This window comes from Dromiciops gliroides, chromosome 2 (genome assembly GCF_019393635.1).
Source record: "Dromiciops gliroides isolate mDroGli1 chromosome 2, mDroGli1.pri, whole genome shotgun sequence".
Lineage (NCBI taxonomy): Eukaryota > Metazoa > Chordata > Mammalia > Microbiotheria > Microbiotheriidae > Dromiciops > Dromiciops gliroides.
The window spans coordinates 148,962,041-148,976,582 of record NC_057862.1 but is presented as its reverse complement, the minus strand read 5'-3'; the positions used below and the strand labels follow the sequence as shown (position 1 = coordinate 148,976,582).

At 47.1% G+C, this 14,542-nt stretch overlaps 1 protein-coding gene across 1 annotated transcript in view; it reads left to right on the top strand.

Moving 5' to 3' along the window:
• IGDCC3 (immunoglobulin superfamily DCC subclass member 3) overlaps nt 1–13,707 on the top strand; it is a 73,442-nt gene extending 59,735 nt beyond the window's left edge. The window contains exons 5-14 of the mRNA XM_043986444.1: nt 1,300–1,437; nt 2,796–2,954; nt 4,931–5,096; nt 7,840–8,087; nt 8,587–8,751; nt 8,982–9,173; nt 10,106–10,210; nt 10,469–10,607; nt 11,881–12,088; nt 13,151–13,707. Coding sequence (XP_043842379.1) covers nt 1,300–1,437; nt 2,796–2,954; nt 4,931–5,096; nt 7,840–8,087; nt 8,587–8,751; nt 8,982–9,173; nt 10,106–10,210; nt 10,469–10,607; nt 11,881–12,088; nt 13,151–13,318 — 1,688 coding nt within the window. The 3' untranslated portion in view covers nt 13,319–13,707. The remainder of the gene's footprint in view (nt 1–1,299; nt 1,438–2,795; nt 2,955–4,930; nt 5,097–7,839; nt 8,088–8,586; nt 8,752–8,981; nt 9,174–10,105; nt 10,211–10,468; nt 10,608–11,880; nt 12,089–13,150) is intronic.
• Nucleotides 13,708–14,542: the final 835 nt, after the last annotated feature.

Genomic DNA, 14,542 nt, shown 5'->3' with positions numbered 1-14,542 from the left:
CTCCTCTAATTCGGTAGTTCTCAAAGTGTGGTCTGGGGAACTTCTGGGGGTCCTTGAGATGTTTTCAGGGGGTCCTCAAGATCAAAACTATTTTCTTGTTTTTTCATTATTTAAATATTTATTAATCATATTATTAAAACAACATAGAGCTCAAGAAGAGGTAGAGAGAGTTTTCAGGAAAAATTCCTAGTTATTTAAAGTAAAATAATAAAATAATACCTTCAATGAATTAAAACTGTTGACCATATTTTTAAATTTTCAAACGTTTTCACATTGAATGTAGGATGATAGAATAATAATACTAAGTTGTTTTCATTTCTAATATAGTAACTGTTGATAGATATAACTCATATAAGTAAAAGCTCTTTGGGGTCCTCAATAATTTTAAGAGTATAAAAGGGGACCCAAAGATTTGATAACCATTGATGTAGTTAATAGGCACAAGCTGAACATCTATTTATTGAAGAGTGTTATACTACTTGCTATGGGGAATCCATAAGAAAGAAAAGAATTGGTCCCTGCTCTCAGAGAGTTTCTACTTTAGCTAAAGGAAGCCCATCTCCTAATTACCAGCTTGATCCAATGTGTGTGTGTGTGTGTGTGGAAGCTATAATGATATAGTTGCCTGTGAGGCAGGATACAACTTAATAAGACTTGGGCAGCTAGGTGGTAGAGTGAATAGAGTATTTGACATGGAGTCAGGAAACCCTGACTTCAAATCCTGCCTCAGATACTTACTGTGTGACCCTGGGTAAGTAATTTAACTGTTTTCAGTCTTAGGTTCTTCCTCTGTAATATGGGATTGCTATGGGGAGAAAGTGGAATAACATATATAAAGAGCTTCGCAAATCTAGGACTGCAGGGATAGATTGAGGTGACTTTGAACCCAGACTTTGGGTCATGCTGGACTCAGCCAGAAGATGTTCAAACCTTGGGAGTATCCCTGGAATGCCCTAGGTGTTCCTGAGTTCAGAATGGCCTCTGGGACTTAGTGAGTGGGGTTGGGGTAGGGCAGGATGACTGCTCAGCTCGAATATCTCCTCCATCATTCAACTCTGAGTTGAGGCCTCGTTTCCACAAACAGGGGAGAGGGGAGTTCATTTGCAGGAAGTGTCTTCCCATGGTTGGTGGCTATTATTTCCCCTGAGTTCTAGACTCTGGGATGAGTCTTCTTGAGTTGCAGCTTCCTCCTCCGTTGCTTGTGCACACTGAGTTGTCAGAATAGAGGTCCAGCAGGGTGTGACTCCCACGGTAGCTTTTAGCTAAGTCAGGAAGGAGAACATGGTGGTGTCTTCCCAGGCTCTGGCTCCAGTGCCTACAAGGAGCCGACGATCCTCGTGGGGCCTGAGAACCTGACCCTGACTGTGCACCAGACTGCTGTGTTGGAGTGTGTTGCCACAGGCAACCCCCGCCCCATCGTGTCTTGGAGCCGACTTGGTGAGCCCCATTCTCCCATCCCATAAACCCTGGAGTGCTGGTCTTGTTCAATTACTTGGAGACTCCAAATTCTATTTGTTCTCTGTGGACTCTGTGCTCTTTATGGATAGTAGGCCAATGACTTGACCCTGCATGATGGGATGTGGGTGGCTGGGCTAGCCATTGGATCCTCTGGCCCTGGGAGCAAACGTCATAGTGTCTGGGTTTCATCATCCTACCTTATTTTAGGGCTAACCTTAGCCCCACCCCCCACCATCCCTGCAGCCAACTACATATGACTCCCAGAGTCCTATCTGTACTTGGCCCCTTTAGGGTACACGACTCTGCTTTCAGCCTAGCTCCTGATCTCCGACCTTGGTTCCTTACCTTAGACAGATTTCAATCTCTGCTAACCCCACAGGACTATTGTCCTAGCCTCCCAATCTCTGCCTGGAGCCTCTGTCCTGCTCTGGATCCTCACCAGACTCCTCTAATCTCCCACCCCTAAGCCTGGAGTCCCAGCATTCCAATCCCTGGTTGCCCGCTTCCCCCCCCCTCCCTTCCCCCCCTCTACCCACTGCCTGAATCCTTGAGTTACTGAAGGAGAGGGGGAAAAAAGAGTGACCGTGCGCCACCACCATCCCTGAGAAAGGGGGAAAGGAGGAGGTGGGAGGGGTAGGGGAGGGTAGGTAAGTATTCATGAAGGAGACCGTACCACATTGTAGCAGCCAAGTAATTGGTAACTGGGGAGGGGGGATGGATAATAGAGTAAATTTCACCACTTCAGGGGCTGAATGGGGAGCTGTCCATGTGTATTATGACTGTACTGATCCGCTCCTGGGGAGGGGGAGTGCTCAGGTCCCAGGGCAAGGAGCTGGACAAAGAACTCCTAACAAGCTAAGTGACCATTAGGACAGCCAGTGGCAGGGCTGCTGCCACCCCATCCTCCTCCCCCACCCCACCCTACCCCGCCCCCTGCTGTTGCAGCAAGATGCCAATGAGAAAATCCCATTGTGTTTGAATTAGAAGGGGCCTTAGGGACTGTCTAGCCTACGTCTCTCAATTTACAGAGAGGGAAACTGAGGTGCCTAAAGTCATATAGCTTGGCAGTGACATTGATGGTATTAGAACCAGCATTCTTAACATTTGATTTAGTATTCTCAATACTCTGTCATGCTGGTTCTTTCATCCTCCAGTCTGAGGAGAAGAGAAACCAAAAGGTCAGGGTTTCACCATCCTTTGGGAAACAGGGTGCGAGAAGAAGAACTGGGGGACAATTAATACCACCATCATCTTCCCTCTCAATGCCTCTCTGACTCTTCCCTCCCCTCTCCCTGCCATGTCTCTTTCTGCCTGCTTCCATACCCTCTCCTGTCTAGATGGCCGCCCCATTGGAGTGGAGGGGATCCAGGTCCTGGGGACGGGGAACCTCATCATCTCTGACGTCACTGTCCAGCACTCCGGAGTCTACGTCTGTGCTGCCAACAGGCCTGGCACAAGGGTACGACGTACAGCCCAGGGCCGGCTTGTAGTTCAAGGTACGGACTTTGAGGGGAGACCAAAGGAGAGAGGAGCTCTCTTCCTTAGCCCCACCACTCATTCCTTTCTTTGATCCTCATCTGAATTCCCACCCTGCATGCTCATCCATCATTAGTTCCATTCTTATCCTCACTCCCATCCCACGTGCCCCCCACCCACCTTTCGCCCTATTTCCCTATCCCTCGTCCCTCATCCTTCATTCCTATTTCTCAATCCCATCCTTTGTCTCCATCCCTCATCTTTATCTCCTTATTCTCATCATTCCCACACTCCTTTTTATTTTATTTTTTGGGGGGATTAAGAGTATTTTATTTTATTTTTCCAATTACATGCAAAGAGAGTTTTCAACATTCATTTTTGTAAGATTTTAAGTTCCAAATTTTTCTCCCTTCCTCCCTTCCCTCCCCCCTCCCCAAGAAGCAAGCAATCTGATATAAGTTATAAGTACAATCATGATAAACATATTTCCATATTAGTCATGTCGTGAGAGAAGAATCAGAACAAAAGGGAAAAACCATGAGAAAGAAAAAACAAACAAAAAACAACAACAAAAGTAAAAATAGTATGATTCTATCCGTATTCAACCTCCATGGTTCTTTTTCTGGATGGGGAGAGCATTTCCCATCATGAGTCTTTTGGCCTCGTCTTGGATCATTGTATTGCTGAGAAGAGCTGAGTCTATCACAGCTGTATCTTCATACAATATTGCTATTGCTGCCCGCACACTTCTACAGGCTCCCAGACTTATAGAATCTTCCTCTATATACCCAAGGTCTTTCCACTTACCCTTCTAGGACCATTACCATAGAGTAATCATTAGTTCCATTACTATATAGTATCACATACAGGATTAAGAACAAAAACCAATCACATTGGATCTGCATGCATCCTTGCCTCCACAGTGAGCTATCCCTCAGAGCCAGAGCTTGGACCCATATTTCAGTTTTCAGGGTTAATCCTTGGTTGTTTCCTCATGAGAGCTGTGGGTAGGAGATGGGGGTAAAGAGAAAATTAGTGACTTAAATGCTCGCTTGTTTAGCATTCCATGTGCTACTAATCTGTCTAAATGAAAGTGACGGAGCGTTTCATTTGTGGAGTGTTAATGGAGCCTTCTGCCTCAGGATTGGTGGGAAGTGGAATGCAGGCAGGCGGGTAGCAGGGGGTGGTGCTCATGGGCCATCCATCTTCCAAGTCATTATAGCCTGCAAGGAACAGCCAAACCTATTAGCACATTTATTTATTTAACAATTTCCGAATGGGGAGCTCAGCTTGATCGTTTTCGGATAGAAACGTCAGGCATTGGCATTAAAGTGGAAGCATCTCTCATATACGCCTGGAGAAGGATCCAGCCAGGATGCTCCCAGATTCTGCACAGGGCGCCTTAACTCCAAAATCTCTCACCTCTCACCAACTCCCCTCTTCCCCATCTCCACCTGATAGAGGACAAAATCATGGAGTGTGTATATGCTGGAAGTTAAGGAAACTGGATGAAGGATCAGTGAGGATCAGGGTCAGTAGGGACCAAGATGGGGAGAGCAAGACACAATAGCAGGAAAAACCTAGGAGGAAGAAACATCGGAGGCTTGGGAGCCTTAGGGAATGGAATACCCTCCTCTTTTTAGTCATCGGAGATGAGACGTTATTTCTGAGCCTGTCCTGTCATCCAGAAATTTCTGGGTTCCTGCCCTTCTTCCCTCCCATTTTCCTGCCTCCCCATCCTCACCCTTCTTTCTCTTCTTTCTCTCTTTCTTTCTTTCTTTCTTTCTTTCTTTCTTTCTTTCTTTCTTTCTTTTTTTTTTTTGGTGAGGCAATTGGGGTTAAGTGACTTGCCTGGGGTCACACAGCCAGTAAGTGTTAAGTGTCTGAGGCTGGATTTGAACTCAGGTCCTCCTGACTCCAGGGCCGGTACTCTATCCACTGCGCCATCTAGCTGCCCCCACCCTTCTTCTTCATGCCTGTCTCTCCCTCCCACCAGCCCCTGCAGAGTTCATCCAGCATCCCCAGTCTATCTCCCGCCCAGCTGGAACCACAGCAATGTTTACTTGCCAGGCCCAGGGGGAGCCACCCCCCCATGTTACGTGGCTGAAGAATGGACAGGTCCTGGGCCCTGGAGGTCATGTTCGTCTCAGGAACAATAACAGGTACTAGTTATTTTTTTATATATTTTTTTCTGTTTAGAATTTTATTTTCCAAATTAGATGTAAAAACAAATTTTGACATCAATTTTTTTAAAGCTTTGTGTTCCAACTTCTCTTCCTCCCTCCCTTTCCACCCCCTACTTCCAAGAACTCAATTCAATATAAGTTATACATGAGTAGTCATGGAAAACATCTCCATATTAGCTAGTTATGAGAGAAAACAGATAAAAACAAAACTTAAGATTAAGGAAAAAAAAATGTGTTTCAGTCTGTTTTCAGATACCATCAGTTCTTTCTCTGTAGGTGGATTGCAATTTTCATAAGTGCTTCAGAGTTATACTGGATCATTGCCTTGCAGAAAATAACCACATGCTTCCCAGCAGATCATCTTACACTATTGCTGTAATTTTGTATACAGTGCATTTCACTCTGCTTTAGTTCATGTAGGTCTTTCCAGGTTTTTCTGATAGCATCCTGTTCATATTAACTTTTATAAAGTACCTTAAACTTGAAAAAGAATTTTCTTCAACATAGGCCAGCAGAGTAACAGGTACTAGTTATGTTCAGAACAGGTGTGCTTGGGGACAGCTAGGTGGTGCAGTGGATAAAGCACTGGCCTTGGATTCAGGAGGACCTGAGTTCAAATCCAGCCTCAGACACTTAACTAGCTGTGTGACCCTGGGCAAGTCACTTAACCCTCATTGCCCTGCAAAATAAAATAAAAAAAAAATAGAACAGGTGTGCTTTTGAGTGATAGAGGTAGGAGGGGCAGATCCAAAAGGGGGTCCTCCAGTAAGTGTTTGCTACATGAATATAGGTGGGGCTCTAAGCAAACCCCATGCAGTATTTGGAAACTTGGACACATGGTAGGGTGAGAGAGGGTTCAGTGGATAATTTCATTTTCCAGAAGGATTCTTGGCTTTTCTGAAAGAGTCATCACAGGCTCACCATAGATCAACATTCCTAGTTCATTTAAACGTGTGATTTTACTTACAACATCCATTTTGCATATACCTTTTTAGAAAACTTATATGTAAGGGGGCAGCTAGGTGGTACAGTAGATAAAGCACCAGCCCTGGATTCAGGAGGACCTGAGTTCAAATTCAGCCTCAGACACTTTACACTTACTGGCTGTGTGACCCTGGGCAAGTCACAACCCTCATTGCCCTGCCAAAAAAAAGAAAAAGAAAAAGAAAACATGTGTGTAACCTGTGGCTCAAAAGTCTGGATAAATATGGAACTGCGTTCATATCTTAGAGGCTTCCTAATCATAAATCTCTTTGGCTCATGCTCCCATTCAGGATTTATCTGGGGAAAGTAGGATCAGCCTTGTGTCTAGATGGATACTTGACTTCTATGCAAGCACTGAAGCTAACAAAACATCAAAGACAGGGCAAGTTTTATTATAAGAAAAATGCAAAGAACTGGTATCTGAGCCCTTAAGTAGTCAAGACAACTCCTTTCCTTTCCATTGGGCCTCACTGTTCTCCCGTGTAAGAAGAATTAACTCAGGGTTACTACAGAATAAAATAACCCTTTCCTTTCAGCTCCATTTTAAAAATGAAGTAATAATAACAACAATGATAACAATTTCTAACATTTATATAGCATCTACTATGTCCTAGGCACTGCGTTAAGTGTTTACAAATATTATCTTATTTTATCTTCACAACAACTCTGGGAGGCAGGTGCTATTTTTAGCCCCATTTTATAGATGAAGAACCTGAGGCAAAGAGAGGTGAAGTGACCTGCCCAAGGGGCACACAGCTAATACGCGTCTGAGGTCTTCCTGACTCCAGATCCAGTGTTCTATCCACTGTGCCATCTAGCATCATCATCCCCCTACCCCTTTAAAAGCCAGGTCCAAGAATAACAAATCAAATGAGTGAACTAGACGGGAACTTGAGTCAGTACCAGAACAGAATTCCTAGGGAATTCACATCTTGTTTAGGAAGTCCACAAGAAGACAGACAAGGTTTATTAGATTTCTCAGGAGGAGCTGGGGTATGTCTGGGCACACATCACATAGATAGGAAGGTAGGGAGGAAAGGAGGAAGGAAGGAAGGAAGGAAGGAAGGAAGGAAGGAAGGAAGGAAGGAAGGAAGGAAGGAAGGAAGGAAGGAAGGGAGGGAGGGGGGAGGGAGGGAGGAAGGAATTGGGGGTAGGGGAGATCTGTCTGTAATCAGCAAAATAGTGATGCCTCAGCATACATGGAGAATTGCTCATCAGAGCTTACTTTCACATGTAAGGTAGTGTCTTCATTTAACTAGGACAGAGAGCAGTGGGTATGATCAAAAGAGATCATTCCTAAGAACCAGAAGAACTGGGTTCTGGTCTTGACTTTTCTGTAGACAGCCTTAGTCTCAGCCTTAGTTCCTTCAACTGAAACAGATGGGGTTAATGACAGCTGCCCTATCTGCCTACACTAATTCTGTTAGATCTAACAGAAAAAGACATGACATAGTTAATAGAGGGCCAGCCTTATAGTCTGGAAGCCCAGAGTTCAAGTCTAGCCAATTTATTTAAGATCTCAGTGCCCCAGGCAACTCTCTTAAGACTATGTGTCAGTAGGGGAAGGTTCAACCCCTGGAAGGCCCCCAGATGGATGAAATCATGAGTTTGGCAATTTCAAAATGATTAAGTGGATATAAAAAATGCTTTGGAAAGTTCTAAGTGGCATCTATGCAGGAGGATGGGAATCTTCTCCACTATACTGCTGTTATTCTCCATCTCTCTTTCCTTCCAGCACACTGACCATTTCGGGGATTGGCCCTGAAGATGAGGCCATCTATCAGTGTGTGGCTGAGAACAGTGCCGGGTCCTCCCAGGCCAGCGCCCGGCTGACTGTGCTGTGGGCTGAGGGCCTCCCAGGCCCTCCCCGGGATGTACGTGCTGTCTCTGTGTCTGCTACTTCTGTCCGTGTGTCCTGGAGTGAGCCACTGCTGAATACCAAGGAGATCATTGGCTACGTCCTACACATCAGGAAGGCAGCAGGTGGGGCCAGGGGTGGCATCCCTCAACTTGAATCTCCCTGTCCCCTTCTTTCTATCGTTACCCCATTATTTTGGGGCTCTCCTCCCCCCACCCCCAATCCTGGTTTTCCCTTTCCTTCTTTTTTTTTGTGAGGTACTTGGGGTTAAGTGACTTGCCCAGGGTCACACAGCTAGTACGTATCAAGTGTCTGAGGCCGAATTTGAACTCAGGTCCTCCTGAATCCCAGGCCCATGCTTTATCCACTGTGCCACCTAGCTGCCCCTACATTGCTATACTTTTGCAATTCCCATATGGGGCTCTCTCCCTATCCTGGCTGCCCCTTATCTACTTTCCCCTTCCCAATACTGGTTTCTCCCTCCTCCCATATTCTGAGTCTCTACTTTTTCCCCCACTGGCTTTCCCTCTGAACCTGGCTCTCTTCCCAAGGCTTGGGAACTTTTCACTCCAGAGCCTCCCTTTGGACTCTTACACTCTTTCCTCTATTCTTCACATTCCTCAGACCCCCCTGAGCTGGAATATCAAGAAGCTGTTAGCAAGAGTACCTTCCAGCAGCTGGTGAGTGACCTGGAACCTTCGACAAGCTATAGCTTCTACATCAAGGCCTATACTCCTCGGGGAGCCAGCTTGGCCTCTGTCCCCACCCTGGCCAGCACTCTGGGAGAGGGTAAGTACTGGACCTTGGCAGTGGAAGGGGAGGGAGAGATGGGGAGGATGGACCACTGGGAATCCTGAAGCCAGAGGTGGTGACAAGGTAGTAACTGGGGTCTCAGGCAGGGGAAGAAGGTGCTAGGAAGGCTGGGTGTAGGTCTATACTCTTAGGGAGAAGGAGGACCTGGTACTTACATTTAGCTGTTCTGTTTCTGTCTCCTTCTAAACCCACCCACCCCTCTCCAGTTCCTGCCCCACCTCCAGTCTCTATCCGAGTTCTGAGCAGCTCCTCTGTCCAGCTACTATGGGAACTGTCCCCCAAGCTGACACAGCGTGATGGTGGTTTCAAGCTTTTTTACCGCCCAGCAAGTCAAGCGCTCTTCACAGGGCCCATTGTACTGCCAGGAACCCTCACAGCCTACAACATCACCCAGCTGGGTAAGGGAGCCCAGGGAGTCTCACCACCCATCTGGGTGGATCTAACCTCATGGTCTTGTCAGGAAGGGAGTGGTATGAGATTGTTGGGGTGGTCAGTAATGTGAGGAAGAATGGTACACAGTGATGGTAAAGGTGGGTGTGTGTTTTAGTGTGCTTAGTAAAGGAGCTATGAAGTCACCATGAACCAACATATGGTGGCTGATTGGGCTGGTGAGGGGTGAGCTATTTGCCCTCATTAGACATCACAAACTACGCCTTATTGACCAAAGTATGGTGCAAAAGGGGTGGTGTGTAGTTGTTGGAGGTCACTTAATCCAAGTCTTCATTATATCCCCCAAGGGAGATATAAACTTTAAATTAATTTCCAGTCTAGCAATAAGAGATGACACAAATATAGATAACCATAATATACTCGATTACATGATAAATGCTTTAGAGAGATGCAAACAAAGGTCTGTGTGAGGTCATTACCACTGGTATGGTTGAGGAAAGCTTTATGAAGGAGATGGCATTGGAGTTGAAGCAGGTAGAAATTCAGCAGGTGAAGAGGGGAAGGAATTGTATTGCAGGCACAGGAAACACAGAGCCTGGAAAGTAGAGTGGTCGAGTGTGGCTAGAACAGAAGTTCTATGGAGGTTGTTCATAAGGAGGGCTTTGAATGCCAGACAAGGAAACAGTACTCAGTAGGCAATAGGGAACAAGCGGAAGATTTTGAGCAGAGGAGTGCCCCATGGAGAATTGTACATTAGCAAGATTTGTTTAGTAGCTATAAGTAGGCTATCCATTATCCCTGTCACTCCTTCCTAAACCATGGCCTCTGGTTTCCCAGGCTACGCCCAGAGCCCTCTAGCCCTAAGAAGACAAATCCCCCTGGTGCAGGCTGGTTTGGTACCCATCTCTGCTCTAAGGAGCCCCTCCCTTTTTGCCCACAGATCCAACTGAGGTGTATGAAGTGAAGCTCCTGGCCTACAACCAACACGGGGATGGCAATGCCACCGTCCGATTTGTGTCCCTGAGGGGAGCCTCTGAGAGGACAGGTAAAGGGAAATGGAGCACAAGAGGGAAGACACTGAGCCCAGAAGTTTAGGAAGTCTGTGGCGATTTGGCATCTTGGAGGATCAGGATTTGGGGTTGTGGGCCGGCGCTCCAGAGTTGGCTGGAGCTCTGCTCGGCTCCTAGCTCTGCCCAGACTAATAGCCGAGATCATAGGGTGGGGGAAGGGAGCAAGGAGATCCTAGAGACTGAGTCACTGTAGTCCCCCTAACCTGGCCCTCCTTCCTCCGCCCTTGTTTTAGCACTGAGTCCCCCCTGTGACTGCAGGAAGGATGAGACAAGCAATAAGACCTCTGCCACAGGCATCATCATTGGCATCCACATCGGAGTCACCTGCATCATTTTTTGTGTCCTCTTCCTTATGTTTGGCTACAGGGGCAGGTAGGAGCCAGGGTGGGCCAGGGATGGGGAGGGAGAGGAGAAGAAGGAGCAGGAGGGAGTGATTGGAGGAGAGGGTTTTACTGCTGGGGAGTCCCGGGTCGGGAGGGAGACAACCTCTTCCTGCCAGGTCTTCTAACTGTAGAGAGGGGAGGATTTGGTTGGGTTTTGTGCCCAAGCTAGGGACACCCAGCCTGGGGGTAAAGGAAGGATCAGCTTAGATGGAGGATGGGCAGAAAATGATGGACAGAGGTTCAGCTTAGTCATTTTATCCATTTAGTTTATTCACTGTCTTTTCTCCTTCAATCATATGTTTTTGACCTGCATTTTTTTTGGGGGGGGGGTGGGCAGGGCAATGAGGGTTAAGTGACTTGCCCAGGGTCACACAGCTAGTAAGTGTCAAGTGTCTGGGGCCGGATTTGAACTGAGTTCCTCCTGAATCCAGGGCCCCGGTGCTTTATCCACTGCCCTGCCCCTAGCTGCTCTCTTGATCTGCCTTCCTAATTATTTCTCCTTTACTCAATACTTCTCATTCGATTTTTGGAAAATAAAATGTTATTACTATCTTTTGTTTTTCCATCAAGTAAAGTTTCTCCTGTATCCCTCCCCCCTCTCCTGTCACAGAGTACTCCTCATAACAAAGAATTTCATTCATTCTTTGTCTTTGTCTTTGTCATTCTCTCTTTCTACCAATTCTTTGATCACCATTTCTATGATTCTCTCACTCCTCCTTCCCTTCTCTACATTTCTGTCTCAGTATGTCTTTCCTCTTGTTCTTTGTCTCTGTATTCTTTTTTCTTTTTTTTGGTGAGGCAATTGGGATTAAGTGACTTGCCCAGGGTCACACAGCTAGTAAGTGTCAAGTGTCTGAGGCCAGATTTGAACTCAGGTCCTCCTTACTCCAGGGCCAGTGCTCTATCCACTGCACCACCTAGCTGCCCCTCTTTGTCTCTGTATTATAGCTCTCCAACAGAACGTAAGCTTCTTGAGGGGCAGGTGTTGTTTCATTATTCCTGTTTTATTTTTAACCCCATCCCTAGCCTACTTCCTGGCACATAGCAGATGCTTAATAAGTGATTTTTTTTTTTTTTTTTGCGGGGCAATGGGGGTTAAGTGACTTGTCCAGGGTCACACAGCTAGTAAGTGTCAAGTGTCTGAGGTCAGATTTGAACTCAGGTCCTCCTGAATTCAGGGCCGGTGCTTTATCCACTGTGCCACCTAGCTGCCCCCTTAATAAGAGATTCTTGAATTAGATTGTGCATGTGTCTCCCCCCAGGCTCCTCCAGTGTAAGGATGTGGAGGATCAACTGTCCCCACCCCAGGGGCCCCGGAGCCAGAGGGACCTAGGCATTCTGGCTCTGAATGGAATGGGCCAAGGAGACCGAGGCCAACTTGGAGGGGATGAAAAGCGTCTGGATATGAATGAACTGGAGCAGCTTTTCCCACTCTCTCTGGCTTCGGGGCAGCAGAGCAACAGGCTTATGGTAAGTTAGCAAGAGAACTGCACGTGTTGGTGTCTGCTTAGGAGGCATGGAGCATAGTCTTACGTGCAGAAGGATTAATATTCTGACCAATTCACTTGTGGCCATCTGATGGCAGACTCCTAGACACATCACTTGTCCCAAGCCCCAGCTGCCCTCAGGCTTCTCCCATGCCTGAGTTCCTTCTAGACACTAACCCCTGTTGTGGACTGTGCTCCTTGGTCCTCTTACTAAGCGACTGAAGTCAAAAGAGGCTAAGCCAGCTATCTGGGATCATTTAGCAATGAATGAATAAAAGAGCTGATTAAGCATGCATTATGTACAAAGTACTAAGTACTTTGGGGATACCAATGGAAAAGCAAGATGTCTCTGTTCTCAGGGAGCTCCCTCTTGAAATGAGGAAGACAATAGGTACAGGACGGTTTAGCTGCAGGGTGAATGGAACAGTGCAGTGGGCCAAAGGGCATAGCCTATGAGCCCTTAGGGTACCTCAGTGGACTTTAGGGTACAGTGGCATAGCAGATAGTGATGTCTGCTAGTCTTCCATCTTACTAAAGAATTCTAATTGGTAAGTCTTTGTTGATCCAAGTAATGTAAGCAGTTATGTCCTCTCCTTGGGTTGTAGGGAGAAGAATCCCAGCCTGGGACTGTTGGGAGGAAAATGAGACATGGGCTCTGAGTTCCCTCCCATGGACTGTGGGAATTGTTGGGGGATGGGGGAGGGTGTCTCATTCTCCTCCCAACAGTCCCAGGCTGGGAAAGAAGAAGGGGGGACACTGGCAGGAAAGTTGCGGTAAGGGTTCCTCATAGTGCCTGCACCTCTAGTCCCCCTGGTTCTTGTTGGGAACTGGGTGGTAGGAGCAGGAAAGGAGAAGTACCCGCTGAGGCACCTGCTTCTACTACAGTAAGACATAGTCAGCCCATGCATTAAATTTTGGAGGTACTCAGTCTTGGTGAACTGCAGCTTCCCTATGGAAGTTAGTGGGAAGGTACTGTTCCTAATATCAGTACTGGGGTTAGTGGGGAGGTACTGTTCCTAATATTGCCCTTTCCCTCTTCCCTTAGCTGGACCCCGGATCCCCGGCCCCATGTGATGAGACCCAGCTCTCGACCCTTCCACCTGATGAACTCAGCATCCTGGAAGAACAGATCACTGAGATGTCCTGTCTGTCTGCAGGCATCCCACCCCAACGGGATGAAGTGCCCAGCCCCAGTCCCACCAATGAAGGATAGTTTGCCAAGTCTTACCATACCCCCTCCAAGGTGCCCCAGCTGGCCGCATTTGGACAATAGCCAGTATCTGTCAGGTTCTGAATGGTGACTTCTTAAATCTCAGGTGAAAGAAAAGTTTTCTTCTATCAAGCTGTGTCTGACCAGAGCCTCCAAGGGCACTCACTCCCCCAGTGCTTATCTGGGCTGGAGGCCACTGCTAGGGAATATGCCCTTTTTTCCTTCAGGTCACTTAGGCCTGATCCTACTGCAAGAGATGCTTCCATGGGAGTAATGTGGAGAGGGTGTCTCCTCTGGCAATCCTTATAGCCAGCTCCCTGATACCTTCATGACTCGGGGTTAATTTTCTTTAAAAAAAAAAAAAACTAAAAAAAGAGAGAGAGAGAGAGAGAGAGAGAGAGAGAGAGAGAGAGAGAGAGAGAGAGAGAGAGAGAGAGAGAGAAAGGAAGGTGAATCCTTCCAATGTGACTCCAAAAATATGCTCCTTCTTCCCTCATCATCCTTGGCCCTGGCCGGGTCCCTCTTAGACTGTTGTTCTCCCACTTGACTCCGTCCCACCCTGGCCAAGTGGCTCTGTTCACTTCCTCTTTTTCTCAGGATGGTTTTTGGCTGTTTTGACTCGACTACAAAGCGTCAGAGGCACCTCAGCACCTACCTCAGCCGGAATGAATGTCCTTGGGGGAGGGGAGGTCCAAGCACCCACCCCTCTGACCCCATAGAGCCCTAGAGGAGCTTGGTCCTCACTCTATCCTACCTCAGGTCCTGGCTTTGGGCCCCCGAGCTTCAGGGCCTTGTTTAGTCCAGATGTAAAGAGAGAGAAAAAAGCACTTCTAGGCGCAAAAGCAAAACTTTTTCTACCTCAAGGTTCACTCCAGGTCACTTGTTTGTGTCCCTGGGCCTCCTGTCCTCCTGTGGTCTTCCTCCTCCCCTCTGTTTCCATTTGAACTGTCCTTGCTAAAGATAGCCCTGGGATCTGCTGTGAGAGGAGAAAGGGTAGATAGAGTTGCCTATTGCATAGAGACCTTATCCCTTTTCCCCACCTCCTCCACCCTACCCAACCTTGCATAAAGACAACTTTTTCTTTTAAAGAGAGAATTAAAAAAAGGAAAAAAATGTGGACCTGAAAATCCTGGTGATATTCTCATGGTTACCACTCCCCCGCCCCACACCAAATGAGCCATCTCCTACTTTCTATCACATCTTCCTTAATTCCCACTCCTGGATATT